The 20,120-nt window shown below is 38.4% G+C and overlaps 1 protein-coding gene and 1 pseudogene across 1 annotated transcript; both read left to right on the top strand.

Moving 5' to 3' along the window:
- Positions 1–2,386: 2,386 nt before the first annotated feature.
- On the top strand, positions 2,387–4,132 carry LOC103342997 (uncharacterized). Its single transcript, XM_008246670.2, has 2 exons — positions 2,387–2,628; positions 3,141–4,132. Exon 2 carries the CDS (start codon positions 3,147–3,149, stop codon positions 3,981–3,983), a length of 837 nt encoding a protein of 278 aa, XP_008244892.2. The 5' UTR covers positions 2,387–2,628; positions 3,141–3,146; the 3' UTR covers positions 3,984–4,132.
- Positions 4,133–8,847: 4,715 nt separating this feature from the next.
- Positions 8,848–10,881, top strand: LOC148920419 (uncharacterized; annotated as a pseudogene).
- The last annotated feature ends 9,239 nt before the right edge of the window (positions 10,882–20,120 follow it).

Raw genomic sequence — 20,120 nt, 5'->3', positions numbered from 1 at the left:
TTTTAATCCTTTAAAAATGGGCGGCAGATTTTCTAGAAAGCAGGATCTTCCATTTTTAATGGAAAGAAAAAAAAAATGGTTTTGTCAATTATGGCAGATAAGTTCTCAATAGTCAATTCTTCAGATCACTTCCTTGTTTTTCCTAAAAGAGGGCTTAACCCCTCTTTAATTCCAATTGCCCCTATAAGAGTTCATCCGTGATGGTTAGTTTGATCTTCCAATTTGAACCACTCCTTGTTTCCTGCTTATCTCTTTTTAAGTTTGTAGCTTGCTTATCTCTTGGAAGGATCACCTTTTCTGACGTAGAATTGTAAAAAAAAGGATTTCAGATAAATTTTCTTGCCAAATGACCTGCTTTCATTTAATTCTTAATCACTTCCCCTATGATAGTTGAAATTGTTGACTCTTTCTAAGTCAGGTAGTCACATGAATTCTGAAAATAGGCTTTCCAAAAAAGATCTTTGCTATCTTTGCACTTTGGACTTTGAGATTTTAATGGTGAACCAACAGCTGGGCCCCATCAAACTTCTTTCAATTTCTATTTATCTATTTTTGGTGGTTGATTTGCAAGAAAGATCATGGGTTTCTAGATTTTGGCTTTTTGGGCTTCCTCTTTTTTGAACTCAAAGCCTAGTCCTCCGTTTTTTTTCTGTTTCGTGGGCCTTTCTGAGAAATGGGCCGGTGCGTGGTTGCTTTTGGCCCAAACAGAGAGTCTAAGAAACTGTTTTTCTGGTCACCCTAGAACGCTTTTTGAACAAGAGCGCCAAGAAGAAAGAACTGAACAAGAGCTCCAGCACAACGAAAATAGTAGTGAGGCAGAAAATACTAATGAAAGCAATGAAACCTTCAACATTCTTGAGAATGAAATCATCGCACAGATGTTGGTATTCGTGACACTTGCAATGAATATCATGAAGGTGAAGGTGAAGGTGATGTTGATGTTCATCAAGCAAGAAGGGGTCAAAACCACAACATTGGTGGCAGTAGCATTTATTCAAACTATGCAAGCGTGCAGGGATTAGCAAAGTTGGCAACCAGTACTACAAGAAATCGAGCGTACCATTTCTTCTTATAGTCTTCTTGTTCTAGCTTTTTTTTTTTCCTTTTATATATTAATGGTGAGTAAGAAAAACAAAAAATGATAGTTGGCAAAAAATAAATAAACAAATAAATAAGTAAGCAAGAAACGCGAGGCTTGGAGTTTCCCGTGCGATTACGCAGCGGAAGGGTTTGGAGATGTATGGCCACCATGGCCACCATATCTGAATTTGAATCTTATTTATCTTATATTTCTGTATTCTTTCTTCTTCTCCATGCCATAAGTATATTAATGCTAAGTAATAGTGACGGAGCTCGGATTTCACATTAGAGGAGCCCTTCATAAAACTTGTCTTCTCTTCATAATTATCATGCATTTCATATTTTAAATTGGTTAGATACTCATCTATGCAAAGACTTAAAAATTAATCATTTATATTCCAAAACTGAACACAAATAGAGAAAAAAAAAATTGAGTTCATAAAGCGCAATATATATTAAGGTACCCAACTCATACATGAAAAAAAAAATTTGAGGAAGATAAAAAATTCACAAAGCTTTAAACAAAAGAGGAAGAGAAAGAAAGGTTAAAACTTTGGGAGTTTTTAGTGCAAATATCATAAATTAACCTAGAAGATTTAAGGGAGAAAAGTAGAAGAGATATCAAGAAATTTTATAGTTAATTTGTAGACAAAAAGACATATTCTAAAACTAATGTAATATTTTATAATATTATATATCATATATAATATACAAATAGAAGAGGTAAAAAGTGGAGTGGAGGCCTGGGATCACACTAGCCCATAAATTCATTATTGTTTTCTTAATTGTGTCACTTATTTTGTGGGATATTATCTATATATATAAAACAAAAAGCAGAGAATGGTGAAACATTCAAAATACTAGAAAATATCCTCTGTTAATCCAAACATTAAGGATTAAAATTATTAATTAAATGAGGATAATATGGTAAATTCACACATTTTTATATTAAAAAATTAAAATTAAAAGAAAAATAATGAATCTTATTTTTATAGAACACAACTACCCATTATCTCTTTTAATTCTAAAATAAATTTTAATTTTTTTATTAAAAAAGGCCTCTCACAGCAAAGCAGCGTCTGAAGAGGCTAGTAATCTTCTTATAAGAATTACAGGCAATGATTCTGATGGGCTCCCTTGCCGACTAGTTGTACACTCTTTTGACTCTAGTATTAATATAAAATGCAGCTATTTCAGCCCCATGTTCTATTTTCCTTTCCACTTTATTTTTAGAATTTTAAACACAAATTTATCCCTTTATAAAAGACTTCTAAGGACTTATGAAAAAAACCTTAACCCACCCATTATACAGTTTGACAAAAGAAAAACTCTTCTCCTCAACTCACTGTTAATGTATGATTTTGCCGTTCTATTATCTTTAGTGCAAAACCAAAAATTTCATTAACTAAAAAGAAGAAGAAATAAAAGTGGGAGAAAGGAAGGAAGGACAGTCATTTTTTTGCTCTCAGTCCAAACTCCATCCACACCTCACAGTCATTTTCTGCTTCGTTGGTCGAATCGAAGCTATAGACCCAGGCCACACAGTTGGTATGTCTTTCCAATTTTTTTCTTCTAATTTTTTGTTTCATTTTTGGAATTATGAGTTACTTATGTCGATTTTTCTTTCATTTTTCTGCTTTATTGTGGCTTCCATTCTATCAAATTAGGGGTTTGGTGTTCAATGAACAGAATTAGGGCTTGGGTCTTCATTGAATAAATTTAGTGTCTAGGTATTTAAAGCAGATCATCCAAAAGAGAGGGGTGAGAGAACAAGATTTGCTTTTGCTAGAAGATGTAAAATTTTGTCTCGGTTTGTTAATTCTTAAAATTTTCAGGACTTATAACACAATTTTTTTCTTCTAATTATTATTTTTATTTGGAAGATTTCCCCTCAGTTACTCATGGTTTTTATTTTTTATTTTTGTTAGTCCTTGCTGAATCTGATTCCTGCTTTGTAGGATTTTTGTAATCCAAATATCGTTTCTGATCTTTTAAAATTTGAATAGAATTATGATTAAAATTTATCTTGTTTGTGTACCTGTTGTCTATTAAACCTCCAGCCAGAAATGAAAGAAGACGACGGCAGCAACAGATATAGTGCCACAAATGAAATTATGAACCCCGATCACGCAGCGGATGTTGGGATTTTTGAGCCTCCCTACTCAGATGTCAACGGGAGCAACGCCGCCCAAGGCCAAGGTGGTGGAAGAGGAAAGAAACCCAAAGGTGGTGGAATCAGCCAATCCAATATTTATAAAAATACAGCACGTGGCTCGAGTTCCGCCCAAGGTCAAGGGGGCAGCACCAACCAATCCATAATTTATAACAAAAAAATTACAGCACGCAATGGATCCTCATACGTCGGGAAATTCAACTTTCACAACGTCAACATCAATGCCGGCCAAGCTGAAGGTGGCTCTGAAGGAAACGAGGGCTTCCACAAAAACAAAGGTATCTGTCACAACATTGATTGTAATAAAATTACCGCAGACAATAAATCCACAAACGTTGGGTTTGAAAACTTTGGCAACAGCAACATCAACTTCAAGTCTACTAGTACTAAAAATCAAGGCAAAGCAGCAGGTAGCTCGAGTTCCGCCCAAGGCCAAGGTGGCAGCACCAACGAATCCATAATTTCTAACAATGAAATTACAGCACAAAATCAATCCTCAAATGTTGGGATGTTCAACTTTCACAACGTCAACATCAATGCCGGCCAAGCTGAAGGTGGCTGTGAAGGAAACGAGGGCTTCCACAAAAACGAAGGTATCAGTCACGACATTTATAAGAACACAATTATAGCAGTTAATTCCCGAAAAGTTGGGATACAAAACTTTGGCAACATCAAATACAACTGCAAGAATATTATAAGACGATTATTGCGTTTTTTAGGCTTATCATAGTAATTCCAGAATTTCTTTAGCCATGTGAATTGAGATATACCGTATGAGAATTTGATGTTGCCATTGGACTCCTCCGCATTGTATAAACTCTTTATAGTTATTGTAAAACCTATTGGACGGCGTGAATGAGTAAAACTTCCTATTCTCCACCACAGGTCTCATTGTATATTCTGTTTTTGACATGCTGCGGATATGATTTTGTCTGGCAGTTTTAATTATTTTGTTTGTACACAAGAAATATTTGGGATCAGTCACCAAAGAAGGGTTTAATACCTTGTACCATACGATATGTTGGGACATTCATTCTTCTATTATATTCATTTGGTGAGTTGGATTATATAGCATGATATAGTCCGGGGCGGAGAGGGAGCTAGGGCGTTGGGGGATCCTATGCTCCCCTCTAAACTTTCTTGAGACCTTTGTTTTCTTAACACAACTACAAACCTTTTATTATCAAATCTTTGTATATCTGACAAAGTACATTTAATTTGAGTCAATATCTTTTGCTAGTATCAATGATAAATAGATAGTTAATGTGATATGTAAAATAATATAGTAATCAAATTTAGGAATTTAGTATCACGTAAAAAATTAGTTCAAATGTCACCATAAGAAAAATATATTTTAATATTTGAGATGCCTCTTCTATCAAAGTTTCTAGCTCCGTTACTGGTTGCTTGTCTAATGGGTGATGTGTATGACGGTGAATTTTTTGTTAAATTAATGCATGTTGCCGCCCCGCCCCCCACCTCCCACCCTCTCCTACTCCAGCACTAGAATATCGGTCCCTGTGCTTAAGGATTATGATATGATTGTATAATAGGCTAAAGGAGCTCCTATATGTGTCGATTGAGTATATAAGGCATATAAAGTTATCTAGAGAGTTTGTTGAAGGGTAAAATTGTCGAGGTCGGCTGACTATACTGAGCTTCCTGCTCATGCTTTTGCTGTCTCAACACCAGTTTACACACCCCATTAGTAAGTTGAATAACTTTGGTTCTGTTAAACGTAAGGCATTTTCCCCTTGTAAGATGTATCAGTTGTTAAGTAGAGTTGTGTCTCTTGAGAAGAGCTATGTTTAGAAAGAGTGGTATCTCATTAGAAGTCTAGAGTTGTGTCTGCAACTCTTGGAACTAATCCAAGAGTTATGTCTGTTATGAAAAGATTTGAATGTTATTATAAATAGCCAATAAGATGGCCTAGTGTTGTAATCAATTTTAGGAAATCAATAAAGCTTTAGTTTTTCTGTTTAAAACTCTCTTCCAAATTCTCTCATATCCATCTTTCTCCAACAAATTTGGTATATCAGAGCCAGTCGATCCCTCCATTGTGTTAATCATGGCATCAAGTTCAAATTCCTCAACCATTGGAAATATTCAAAATTTAATGCCTATTTTCGATGGAGAGAATTATGAATATTGGAGCCTACAAATAAAGACCTTGTTCATCTCTTAAGATCTTTGGGATCTTGTAGAAGATGGTTACGAGGAACCGGAAAAAACTTGGACGGGTAAAGCGACACCGGAATCGCAGCCAGCACTTAAAGAAATAGGAAAAGAGATGCCAAGGCTTTATTCCTAATTCAACAGGGAGTAAGCAAAAATCTCTTTCCAAGATTACTTTCTGCAACTACATCAAAAAATGCTTGGGAAATACTCAAAATTGAGTTCCAAGGTTCACAAAAAGTGATCTCCATCAAACTCCAATCCTTGTGGCGAGAGTGTGATAATTTATTACTGAAGGAGAATGAGTCCATTCAGGTTTTCTTCACAAAAGTTTCTGGAATTGTTAACCAAATTAGAAGTTATGGGGATACAATTCCAGACAAGAAAATTGTAGAGAAAACTCTACACAGTCTATTGCCAAAGTTCCATCATGTTGTTGCAGAAATAGAGGAGTCAAAAGATCTCACTGCACTTTCACTCCATGAACTAATTGGTTCTTTGGAAGCACATGAAAAAAGGATTAATAGGTCTGCATACCAATCCTTGGAGCAAGCTTTTCAATCCAAATTGGATTCAAAGGAGAAAGAAGACAAACAAAAAGGAGAATCTCAAAAGTCCCAAAACAGAAAAAGTAAAGGAGAATCTCATTGGCAGAAGAATTACAACAAAGGCAACTATAATAACAACAATTAGCAAGGATGCAGCCATCAAAACAACCAGAATGTAACCTTATCCTTGAATGTCATGTTTGTAAGAAGACTGGGCACAAAAGTGCAGATTGTCGGTATAGGTGTACCCGATGCAGAATACCCAACCATTCTCAAAGAGATTGTAGATATCAAAAAAATAATGAATCCAATTTCACAGAAAATAATGACTCTCCAGAGCAACTATTTTATACATGTCTTAGTTCTCATCAAGAACCACAAGATATATGGTACGTGGATAGTGGATGCAGTAACCACATGACGGGAAACAGACAATGTTTTATCAAATTTGAAGAAAATGTGAATTCACAAGTCAAGCTCGGAGATGGAAAGCTTCACAACGTGGAAGGCTAGGGTATTATCTCTGTTCAAACTCGAGAAGGTACACCAAAACTAATCTATGATGTGCTATATGTTCCTAACTTGGCACAAAATTTATTAAGTGTAGGACAGCTCCTACAAAAAGGCTTCTCTATTAAATTTGATGATGATCACTGTGTTATTTCTGACAAAAAGAAAAACAATGTAGTGGCTAAGATAAAAATGATGGCAAACAAAGTCTTTCTGTTGATCATGATATCAAAAGAAAACTATGTTTTGGAAGTTGAAAATGTAGAAGAATCACTATTGTGGCATATGAGATACAGACATCTAAATCAAATGAGTCTACAGCTCTTACATCAGAAAGATATGGTGGTTGGCCTTCCTTCCGTTCAGTCTGAGAAAGAAATATGTGAAGGTTGTATTTTTGAAAAATTTCACCGCTTACCATTTTCACAATCAACATGGAAAGCAAGAGCCCCTCTTGAGTTGGTAAATGCAAATATATGTAGGTCGACTCGAACACCATCTTTTAATGGCAAGAAATACTTTCTTCTCTTTGTTGATGACTATCACTACTACATTTTACTATTTGCGCGACGGTATTTTGCGCAACGAAGAAACATTCGTCTCGCAAGACATAATTATGTGACGGAAAAATTCATTCGTCGCACAAACTAGGAAAAATTTGCACGACAAATATATTCTGTCGTGCAAGAGAACTCTGCGCGACGCAACCCACCATCGTCGCACAAAGTGAGGAACAAAAAAGAGGGAAAGATTTTATGGTGCCAAAACATTGGGCGACAACATATATCGTCGCGCAAAAACAATTAGCACGACGAAATAAAAACCGCCAATTTTTTTATCTGGCGCCAAACACTTGCGCGACGACAACACTCATCGCAAAAGAACACTTTGCGCTACGATAAGGTTTATCGTCGCGCAAAAAATTGGGCTTATAGCTTGCGCGACGGAAACTGGTAGCGTCGCTTAAAGGTTGATGTCGGCCCGGTCATGCGTGACGGAAACTTAATTTTGCGTGACAACAATCGTCTTTTGCGCGACGACAAACCATTGCGTCCACGCAAAGCTGATGTCGCACGGTTGCGGGACGGAAAATTTGTTTTGGCGACGAAACTTTACGTCGCGTAAAAGCCGGATGTCGACACGGTTGCGGACGAAAAATTTATTTTGGGCGAAAACGGAACACATGGGCGACAAGATTGGGGTTTTGCGTGATTTAACCCATGCCGTTTGCACAACGGAATAAGATTTTTTGGGTGACGAATTATGGGTTCGCATGCGTGAAACTCTTTTCTTCATATGCCGGATTCTCGCCATTGCAGGCGCACTTCAAAACAAAAACTGCTCGCCTCGCCTCTGCATCATTGCGCACGCTATGCTGGGAGTTGACTACGGTCATTAGGTATGTATTTGAAGTCGTTAGTTTGAAAGTATTAATTTAAATTCACACTAACGCAATTAATTTTGTTGTCTTTAGGGATAATTGTAATTAGCGATTGGTGGAAAACGATTGAGAAGGTATTTGATTATTTTTATATTTTTTGTTGTGAAATTATATTTATATTATGTTGTTAAATTGTCCGTCACGTAGCACAATGTGTTGTGATGTACGAAGTTAATTGAAATTAACTTCGTACTTTGTTTTTTATTGTATTAAAACTTAGTTTCCCTTTCGAGATTAGTTGGATGTCGTGCATGGATGCGTAAAGCATGACTGCGGTCCAATTAATTCTTGAATTGTCCCATTATTTGGACAGTTTGGTAATGCATAGTGTTGTCACGTAATCTACGACTACAGGACTAGGTTTCGATTGTGGAAATTTTGGTGTTATCTCGGTACGTTCTTCGGGTGGTACGTAGGTATTTATACTTATGCCCACCTCAAGAATCTATGACGAGATGTCTGAAATTCTTCCACGTCGAAATCTAATCTCATGTAGCCGTAGGTTACGCTGCATTCCCGAATGGGATAGGACCCTTACCGGAGGCATAAGGTGACATTATAACTTCATATGAAGTTGTTGTGATTGTTGTGTTGTGATTGTGGCTCCAAGAATTATGAGCAGGCTATGGATACAGAACCCGAATAGATGCACAGACGAATACTTGGATGAAATTGAGGATTTTATTGAGTTTGCACATAGACACAACCCGGGTGCAATTAGAATCCGTTGTCCTTATAGGAGGTGTAACAACACGTTATGGGAGACAATTGAAAATGTTGGATTTCATTTAGTAAGGAATGGAATGATTGAGACATATAGCATTTGGAACCTTCACGGGGAACAATTAGACAATGCTTCGTCTTCAAATTCCACAAGAGTGGACAATGTTGAACCTATTGTGGATCCTAATGAACAAGTCATGGACATTATAAACGATGTTTTTCCATTTGCATCGACGAACATCAATCAGGAAGGGGAAGATGACATGCCTACACCAATGGACAGTGCAGAGTTCGAACAATATGAGAAACTGTTAAAAATGTCAACCAAGAGTTATACCCGGGTGCGAGAGCTTTTCTTTCTCACGGCATTATAGAGCTAATGCACGGAAAAATAAAATATCGTATGTCGAACCTGTGTTTCAATTACTTTTTAGGGGTTTTCAAGAGAATGCTTCCGACGGACAATTGTTTGCCGAAAAACCATAAACACGTGCAGAATGTGTTGAATGGTCTTGGATTGGGTTATGAAAAAATTCACGCTTGCAAAAACAATTGCATGTTATTCTACAAAGAGTATGAAACATTGGATACATGCCCTATATGTAATGAGTCGAGGTTCAAAATGACATCTCAGAATAGAACGATTAAGATCCCACAAAAAGTTATGCATTATCTGCCTCTGAAACCTAGGCTGCAACGATTGTATATGTCGACGCATACTGCCACGACATGAGATGACATAAAGAAAAACGGGTAGACGACGATGTGATGCGGCATCCTGCGATGGGGAAGCATGGAAAGAGTTCGATCGAACGTTCCCCGACTTTGCTGCTAATCCCCGAAATGTTAGATTGGGACTTGCCATTGATGAATTCAATCCGTACGGGGTTCTAAACCAACACCACAGCACTTGGCCGATTTTCGTATTTCCATATAATTTGCCGCCTTGGAAATGCATGAAAAAAGTACATGATGATGACTATTTTGATAACTGAGGATCCTGGCAGGTCAATCGATGTTTACTTAAGGCCGTTGGTTGATGAGCTCAAGGATTTATGGGCAAACGGTGTGCGCACGTACGATAAATCCACTGGGAAGGTGTTCACTTTGCGGGCAGGAGTGATGTGGATTGTGAATGATTTTCCTGCATATGCAATGGTTTCTGGGTGGAGCACAAAGGGTTATATGGCATGCCCTATATGCAAGGAAGATGTAACTTCTAGTTGGCATGCCGGAAAAGTTTTTTATCTTGGTCATCGAAGATGGTTGCCATGGGACCACAAATGGCGGGAAAAAGATAAAGAGTTCGACGGGAACACAGAGCATCACCTCAGACCTAGAGAATGGTCTGGTGATGACATCTTGGAACACTTAACTGCTTGGATTTTGCTCTGTTCAGGAAAACAGTTAGTCGGACTAGACCTTCTACACGTATGAACTGGACGCACAAGTCTATGTTCTTGGAGCTCTTATATTGGTCGAAACTAAAATTGAGGCACAATCTCGACGTTATGCATGTTGAGAAAAATGTGTTTGACACATTGATGGGTACGATTCTAGACATCGAGGGCAAGACAAAGGACACAATCAAAGCTCATCTTGATTTGGAAAGAATGGGCATACGAAGAGGTTTATGGATGAACAGGGATGGTGATAAAGCTAGAAGGGATCTGGCATTTTTTTCCATGAAACCGAATTACAAAAAAGATTTTCTAAAGTTTGCATCGTCGGTAAAGTTTCCCGATGGGTATGCTTCTAATATCATGCGTTGCGTGAATGTTGATGAGGGTAAATTTACTGGAGTTAAGAGCCATGACTGCCATGTGTTTATGCAACGCTTACTTCCTGTGGGTATTCGACACCTATTGTCGGACGATGTAGTGAAGCTGATCATATTGTTGTCCATATTTTTTTCCCAACTGACGGCAAAGACATTGCGAAAGACGGGCATGTTTCAGTTGTGCCATGACATTGTCCAAGTCCTATGCAAGTTTGAGATGATATTCCCTCCAGCTTTCTTCACAAGTATAATCCACGTGATGGTTCATTTGCCAGAAGAGGCATTGCTTGCTGGTCCTGTCAACTATCGTTGGATGTATCCAATAGAAAGGTATATAATCCTCATAATTTGTATCGTATCGTTTTATTTTCGCAGGCTGCTCGAAGAGCTGAAAAAAGACGCAACAGGCGAAGCCCGAAGGGTCAATTATAGAGGCTTGGGTTCAATATGAGTTGCTTACTTTCTGTGGAATGTATTTACAAGATTTGGACACGGCTTTCAATCGTCCTCGGCACAATAATGACGGAGGTGTGAGAAATGAGAAATTTTATGTTTTTGCCCAAAGGGCACGACCATTGGAGATCCTGTACGAGGAGAGTCGTTTTCCATAAATGACATGGAGGTAGCACATTCATTCGTACTGAACAATTGTGATGAGATAATGGCATACTTAGATGAGCATGAAGAGATGATGAAGCGAGAACATCCATCACATTTATATGCCATGAAACACCGTGAATTGTTTCCACAATGGATTTTGAAAACTGTAAGTTAATAGTGTTTTGTATTTGAGATATATATTGTATTATTTAATGTTCTCAAACTAACATGTGAATGTTTTTGTATAACATTAGGTCAACAAGTTGAAATCATCGAATTCCCCCACTTACAGTGAAGAGTAATATAACTTGGCGTTCGGCCCGATTCGGGCTGAATTATTCTCGGGTTGCCATGTTAACAGCATCAAGTTTTTGGGGACTGCACGAGATGACAAGTTGTGTACGCAAAACAGCGGTGTCCATGTCCCAAGTGGAGGCGAAAGTACGGACATTGATTTCTATGGCAAACTAACAACGGTCGTGCAATTGCTTTACAAAGACCGATACCAAGTGATCATGTTTAAGTGTCGACGGTTTGATACAAACCCAAATAGGTAGGGAAGTGTTAAAATCGACCATAGCTTAGTATCAGTGAACATTAACAGAACATGCAAACATAGCAAAACATAGCAAAACAGATTGTGTATCTAGATGACCCTAAAGCCGAGAGCGGTTGGAAAGTTGTTCAGCAGATGGATCAGAGGAATGTGTATGCTATGGAAAATGATGTCCCTAACCAACGTTTGGAGTCTTCCATGGAAAATGATGCAGAAATACTTCGAGATACAAATGTTATACAAGAACCATTTCAGGTCCAAGGAGTGTCTTCAATCGAAATACCAATTCAGTCAATTACAATTGACCTCGGTGATCTTCCGCGATACGATGTTCCATTGGGCCCGAACTACGAAAGTGATGAGGAGGAGGATTGGGAAACCGAAAGTGATGATAGCGACGATAACAAAGGTGTACCGACGTGGCCAACGAAAGTGATGATACCGACGTGGTTTCTTCAAAATAAACGGTGTTACATTAAGTGTTTGTGTCGTGGAATACTATATTTACGTCGGTTTTGGTAGAACTTTCGACATGGTTTTTCTTAGTTTTGACGACTTCTGTTTGATTTTGCGTCGTACATAGTTTTACCATGACGTCTTTAATGTAATAAGCGTCATGTTTAAAGTGAACTTTTAACGCGGTTGTTTTTTTCGTCGATGTTTTAAAGAGCGCGCTTTCTAAAAATTTCGCGCAACCTAAAATTTTCAGATTTGGCTCTTAGTTTTATACTTCTAACCCTGAACCCTAAAATTTTCAGATTTTGCGCAACATAACATTTCGCTCTCTCACTTCATCTCTAATTCAAAGTTGGGCTCTCCAGGCTCTGTCGAATCCAAGTAGGCCATAATCTGTGAGCTCTGCCAACCTGTAAGTACAAACCCTATCTTCCCCTTGTAAATTCATTGAATGATATTAGGTTGTTTCATTAAAGGGTTTTAGATATATGTTTTGCGATCTGTTAATAATGTTGTTGGAGGTATAGGTTCATGGATTTTCTGTTTAATGTTTTCTTGATCACTCTCTGTTATGTTGAATAGGGAATAGATTTAATTTTGTCGGATCTTTTAATCACTCTCTGTTATGTTGAATTGGGAATAGATTTATTGTTTTCATGCTTTGTATATGTTGGTTTCATGCTTGGTTTCATGTATATGTTGGTTTCATGCTTGGTTTCATGTATATGTTGTGTTCTTAATAGCGTTTTGGGATCTTGAAAATAAACTGGGATATCGACGCGTTTGTAGGCATACTACGACGGTTTTTTCATAAACCGTCGTTTGTATTACTTATACACGATGGTGTTCTTTAACTACCATCGTGGTTATAATTAGACAACGTTTGTTGAAAATCCGTCGTCTATATATGTCAAATACGTCTGTTTTTGTTTAAAAACCGTCGTATGTGTTATATATTACTTGCTATTAGAACTTTATATAATCTGCTATAGTGATGGTCATTGCTTGTCTTTTCACTTTATTATATGTAATAGGGTATAATGTCGGAGATGGATAAGCCATGGATGCACTCGGATAGAAGATCGAAGGCATATGAGTTAGGAGTGGAAGCATTTTTGAACTTTTCTGTAGAAAATCTGGTAACTACATCACATATCCGTTGTCCATGTGTTAAATGTATTAATTTGAAATTGTTTGGGGTTGGAATTATAAGGAATCACTTATACTTTAATGGAGTTGACCAAAGCTATAAGAATTAGACATTTCACGGAGAACCTTGGAAAGCAACTACTAATTCTAGTAGAAATGTTGAAGAAGATGATGACCATAGTAGGTACAGTTTTGTGTCTGAAGAAATAGAGATGGATGATAATGATTTTGGTGATTTTGGATCTGATCCTTATGAGTTTGCCAATGTGATTGGAGATGGAGATCAAACATTGTACCCTGGTTGTAGAAAGTACACGAAGTTATCGGCATTAGTGAAGTTGTATAATTTGAAGGCAAAACATGGGATGAGTGATGTCTGTTTTACAGAATTATTGATACTTCAAGGCGATTTGCTTCGTATGAAATATGACTGCCTCTATGTATGAGGCAAAAAGACTTTGTGTGCATTGGGGCTGAGTTATGAGAAAATGCACGCATGCCCTAATGATTGCATCTTGTATAGGAATGAGTATGAGGATTCAACAAATTGTCCTACTTGTGGTATCTCAAGGTGGAAGGAAGGCAAAGATTCAATCTTGAAAGAGGGTGTGCCAGCGAAGGTGGTGTGGTATTTTCCTCCAATTCCAAGGTTTAAAAGGATGTTTCGATCACATGAAACAGCTAAGAGTTTGACTTGGCATGCTACTAGAAAATCAATTGACGGTCAGATGTCTCGTTCGGCGGATTCCCCGTCTTGGAAACTTCTTGACGATAAATGGCTCGAGTTTGGTAATGAGCCGAGAAACTTGAGATTGGCTCTTTCATCTGATGGATTCAATCCCCACAGTTCTCTAAGTAACAGATATAGTTGCTGGTCCAGTTATCTTAGTTACATATAATTTCCCTCCATGGTTGTGCATGAAACGAAAGTTCATGATGTTGACCTTATTGATTTCCGGTCCTAAACAACCCGGAAATGATATAGACAACTACTTGGAGCCTTTGATTGATGATTTAAAATCTTTGTGGGATGGGATTAGAGGAGTGTATGATGCATATAATGGAGAATACTTTACACTCAGAGCTGCATTAATGTGGACAATTAATGATTTCCCTGCCTATGGAAACTTATCTGGTTGTGTTGTTAAAGGATATAAAGCTTGTCCAATATGCGGCGATGATACACCTAGTCACAGGTTGAAAAATGGCCACAAAATTTGTTACATTGGGCATAGAAAATGGTTACCAATCAATCATCCATATAGGAGGCAACGTGCAGCTTTTAATAGGAAACCTGAATATGGCACACCTCCCGAGCCATTAACCGAAGAAAAAGTGTTGCATATGGTTGAAGATGGTGACAGAGTTTGTTGGAAGAAGAAATCAATATTCTTTGATCTCGAGTATTGGAAATACCTTCCTATGAGGCATGTCCTAGATGTTATGCACATTGAGAAGAATGTTTGCGATAGTATCATTGGTACATTGCTGGAGATCCCTGGAAAAAATAAAGATGGGATTGCTGCTCGATTAAATTTATTGAACATGGGGGTCAAAACTGATTTGCAACCCGAGTATGGAGAAAGACGTACTCGTTTGCCTCCCAGGACCTTGGAATTTGTCAAGAGCAAAGAAGAGATAGGTTTGCAATTCTTTCTATGGTATGAAGGTCCCTAAAGATTATTCTTCAAATATAAAAAATCTTGTATCTTTACAAGATTCAAGACTTCTTGGCCTTAAATCACATGATTGTCATACCTTAATGCTCCCTGTGGCAATTCGTTCTGTTTTGGAGAAGCCTACAAGGTATGCAATAACTCGTTTATGGTTCTTCTTCAATGTTATATGTGCAAAGACTGTTGATGTTTCCAAGCTAGATAAGTTGGAAGAAGATGTAGTAGTTACTTTGTGTTTGCTTGAGAAGTACTTTCCCCCTTCATTCTTTGATATCATGGTTCATCTAGTAGTACATCTTGTCAGAGAAGTTTGTCTATGTGGGCCAGTATATTTTAGATGGATGTATCCGTTTGAAAGATATATGAAAGTGCTAAAGGGGTATGTTCAGAATCGTACTCATCCCAAAGGTTGCATTGCTGAGCGGTATATAGCTGAAGAAGCTATAGAGTTTTGTACTGAGCATTTATCTGATGTTAGTACAGTTGGAGTGCCTTCAAGCCAAAAGATGGGAGTTTCAAAGCCATTATCAGGTTGCACAGTGAGCGTAGTTGATCGAGACCTGTTGAACCAAGCACATCTATATGTCTTGGAGAATACGGAGAAAGTCCTACCTTATATCGAGTACGTATGAGTTTTATTCTTTAAGTTTCCATTTTAGATTATTTTTTATGTTTATCTTATATGTTTGGGACCGTAATGCTTGAATTTTTCGTGTCAAGTAGGGAATATATGATCCACATCAAGACCGTTTATCCAAAATTTAGAAAGAGAACAAAGTGGCTGCAGGATAAGCACAATAGCACTTTCATTCAATGGCTATGCTTCAAGGTATACGTTATTGAATAACATATTGGACTTTTAATTTTCTTCTTTCTATGTTAGATTGAATTAAGTTATGATTAATTTGTAGGTTCAAAGTGAACTTAATGAGGAAGACAATCATGGCGTATCAGAAAATTTAAGGTGGCTAGCAATGGTCCAAACATGGCAGTGCCATTATATATGAGCTATCTTATTAAAGGTATTAAATTCAACATCAAGGCACAAGATAATGTGCGGACAACTCAAAATAGTGGAGTTTATTTACTTGCACATACCATGCAAGTTGCTAGTGCCAAGGATAAAAACTCAATTCTCTCATATATGGGTTTCTATGGTGTCATTCAAGAAATTTGGGGCCTTGATTACCAAAAGTTTACAATCCCAGTCTTTAGGTGTAATTGGATAGATAGTACTTCTGGTCTTGTAGTGGACAAACTTGGATTTACCTTTGTAGATTTGAGTAAAACTGGACATAGGAATGACCAATTTGTTTTGGCTTCTCAAGTCAAACAAGTATTTTTTGTTGACAACCCAACGCATCGTGGTTGGTCGGTAGTGTTATCAATGCCAAATAGAGAATATAATGATGTTATTGGTGATGATGTCTTAGGTGATGTGAGAATTGAGTGTGAGCCATTTACTAGAGGGATGCCAAATGTTGACACATTTTATGAAGTGGTGGGTGAGTTAGGGAGCCAAAATATTCGAGATGGGTGTGAAGATATATGGATTGAATGATGCTTTATGTAATTGGCAGTGTATGACATTAATTTTGTAATATATTGTAATGTGATTTCTTCACTTTCATTATACAGGTTTTGGCCACAAAACAATCAGTACAAAAATTACTGGTTCCACATTACAAACACGACGGTCTTGATTAAAATGTGAAAAACAAATGTATGTTCTAATAAAAAACGACGTTTTGGAGCATTCAACGACCGCAATATATTTACCGACGTCTTAAAGCGACATAACAATGAAGAACCACGACGCTATTGTGAAACAGTTATTCAGAATAAGACGTCGGAGAAGCATAAAGCACCGCCATGTAATTCAAAATAACACGACTCCAATCCCATAATACCGACGTCTAAAAGACGAGATATCTAACATGAACGTTACAAAAGATGACGTCGTCATAAATTTACCACGTCGCATGTTCTTTCATAAATGAAGTGGAAAAGATAAATTCACGACGGTATTTGAAGTCCATAGGTAAATTTGTCGACGTTATGATATATTTGGACGTCGTTCCTTTAAAAAAAACAACGTTATATTGACGTATCCACGTCTCTTTTCTTATGATAATGTCGTTAAAATTGCTTTATACAGCGAATTTCGGATAAACAACGCCGTCTAATATGAATTAGACGACGGTAATTTTGTTAATGGTGACGTATAAATTATGAAATACGGCTGTCTTTTTCATGATAACGACGTTGTATATTGACGACAGCGTCGTCTTTATAAATTAATGTGTCATAATTAATGATCCCAACATTTTTTCCACATCATTTATTTTCAGATCGTGTCTTTAAAATTATTTTACACGGCGGTGGAATGAGAAACGATGCCGTCTCAGAGTTATTAGACGACGATTATATTTTAAAATATGACGTATAAATTCTGTAATACGGCTCTCATTTATTTGGAACCGACATTGTTTATTCATTTCAACGTCGTCTCTGTAAATACATGCGTCGTAAGTAATGAACCTAACATCTATTTCCACGTCATCATTCATAGAAAAATCGAAGTGGAAAATTTATTTCACGACGGTTGTTGGAAATGTAGTGACGTAGTAGGTGTCAATAACGTCGTCTATTATGTATTTAAAGACGTCATATTTTTATTTGTCATGAAAGGTGTATTTAATGGCTTTGAGATTTATTTCTCGTCGTTGTATGTGTATCTTGCGGCCATGTTCTGTTAATATATGTCATATGTTGCCTTTTTAACGACGTTTTTTGTTAGAGTTGGTCGTCTATTCTCATCCTCGACTATTTTTTTGTCTCTTTTTGCAGTACAAAGACGTCGGTTTTTATTTGTTGATGACGTTGTTTATTTTAACAACGACGGGTATTTAGCGTCGTGGTTTGGTTAGGGAAAAGATGTCGGTGGATTCCAAGACCATTTGAAAACGTAATACACAACGGTGAATTCCCGTCGTCTTTTTCCTTTTTTGTAGTAGTGTTCCCAGTACATGTCGGAGCACTGACACACTTTGTGGTGGTCAATCACCCGAGCCCGTACTTCGCCATTTTTGGCCAACCCCTCTTAAAGACTCTTCATATAACATTGCATTATCGCTCGTTGACGTTGGGCCTTTCGACCTTCCGAAGACTGACTGATGAATATCCCCGACCACAACCCTTGGAAGACCTAAAGTCGATAGTAATTTCTGACAGGCATCTAGACCAACGGATCTAGATAGGGATGAACCTGGAGCTAGCCGAAAGAATAAGCCTCATCATCTTTCTACGTAAAAACACGGACTGCTTCGCTTGGTCTCATGTCAACGTGCCCAGCATTGACCCCCTGGTTATAACCTATCACTTAGGAATTAGCCCTGAGGCTCGGTCTATTCGATAGAAGCGTCCACCATACGATAACGCCCGATACTCTGCCATGAAGGAAGAAGTCCAAAAGTTCAGGGAGGTCGGCTTCATCCACAAGATGGATTACTGTAATGGGTGTCAAACGTAGTCATGGTCAGGAAGACACCTGAGAAATGGAGGATGTGCACGGACTTCACGGATCTTAACAAAGCCTGTCTTAAACACAGTTTTCCATTCCCAAAATTGACCCACTGGTCGACGCCACCACAGGCTTTGCCTTCCTTAGCTTCCTAGACTTCTACTCTAGGTACAATCATATCAGAATGGACCTCATCAACGAAGAAGACACCTCATTCATCATTGACCGGGAGCTCTACGATTACAAAATTATGCCCTTTGGGCTTAAAAATGCTAGCGCTAAGTACCAACGACTAGTTAATCAGATGTTCACTAAATACCTCGATTAGTCCATCGAGGTATATGTGGATGAGATGTTTTTCAAGAGTCTCACCATCGACCAGCATGTTAATCACCTCGCCGAGATGTTTGCAGTCCTCCAACAATACAAAATGTGGCTGACCCCGCCAAATGTGTTTTCGGCGTCGAGTCAGGGAAGTTCTTGGGGTTCATGGTTAGCCTGTGAGGGATCGAGGCCAACCTCGAAAAAGTCCTAGCGTTGGTAGAAATGGTTCCCCCTAAGAACAAAAAGAAATACAAAGTCTCATCAGCCATGTGGCTGCCCTAAATGGTTTTATCTCACAGTCCCATCGACCAATGTCTGCCGTTCTTCAAGGCCATACGAGGTGTGAAAAGGCAAATCAACTAAAAAGAAGAATATGACGATGCCTTTCGAAGCCTAATAACGCACATGGGAGCTACCTATGTCCTTTCTAAACCAGAGCCTGGTGAGACCATGTGCGTTTATCTAGCCGTCTTCGTCTCCACCATCAGCTCAATTCTCATTAGAGAAACCAACGCCATACAACGGCCATGTATTATGTGAGTAGAGCATTCACAGAAGCCGAGACACGTAACCTCTAATCGAGAAACTTGCACTTCTCCGGGGGTGGTGCCGGGATCATGCTCACTTCTCCAGATGACACCGAAGTGGAGTACACCTTTCACTTTCAATTTAAGACCATTAACATTGAGGCCGAGTACGAGGCCCTACTCATTGGGCTCCACCTCGCCCCTAACCTTGGAGCCAAAAATTGACTGCGCACAGCAACTCGATGCTCTTCGTGAACCAGATCAACAACACCTATTAGGTCAAAAGAAAAATCATAGGGATCTACTTGGAGGAAGCACAACGTCTGGTGTCCCTTTTTACAAACTTTACCACCTCGCAGATTCCCCGAGCCAAACAGCTAGCAATGCCTTGGCCCAACTGGCCTCGGCCCTTGACGGATGAATCAAACAGTTGATCCCAATTGAATACCTCGCCAAACCTACCGTCACTAGAGATCGGAGTGAGGCCATGTTCGTTGACATTGCTCCCAACTAGATGGCCCCTATCTACAACTACATGGCAGATGGGATTTCTCCTTCCGACATTAAGGCATCCCGCTAGTTGCATAATCAAGCACTTGTATAAGTGAAGATTTTCCTTGCCCTGTCTACGATGTGTATCACTCGAGGAGGGATATAAGATTCTCCATGAGATCCACGAGGACATTTGTGGGGATCATTTGGCATCTAGAACCATGGCCATCAAAGCCAATCACCGAGGCTATTTCTGGCCCTCCTTGAAGACCAATATCCAACTTCTAGCCAGAAGTGCGAACAGTGTCGCCTTTTTCTAACCTCATACACCAAGCACCAGAGCCGCTCATTGCTATGGCTAGCCCGTGGCCCTTCACCTAATGGGGC

Source organism: Prunus mume, linkage group LG2 (genome assembly GCF_029339155.1).
Source record: "Prunus mume cultivar Tortuosa linkage group LG2, ASM2933915v1, whole genome shotgun sequence".
NCBI classification, from domain to species: Eukaryota; Viridiplantae; Streptophyta; class Magnoliopsida; order Rosales; family Rosaceae; genus Prunus; species Prunus mume.
This window is presented reverse-complemented; position numbering and strand designations above follow the sequence as displayed.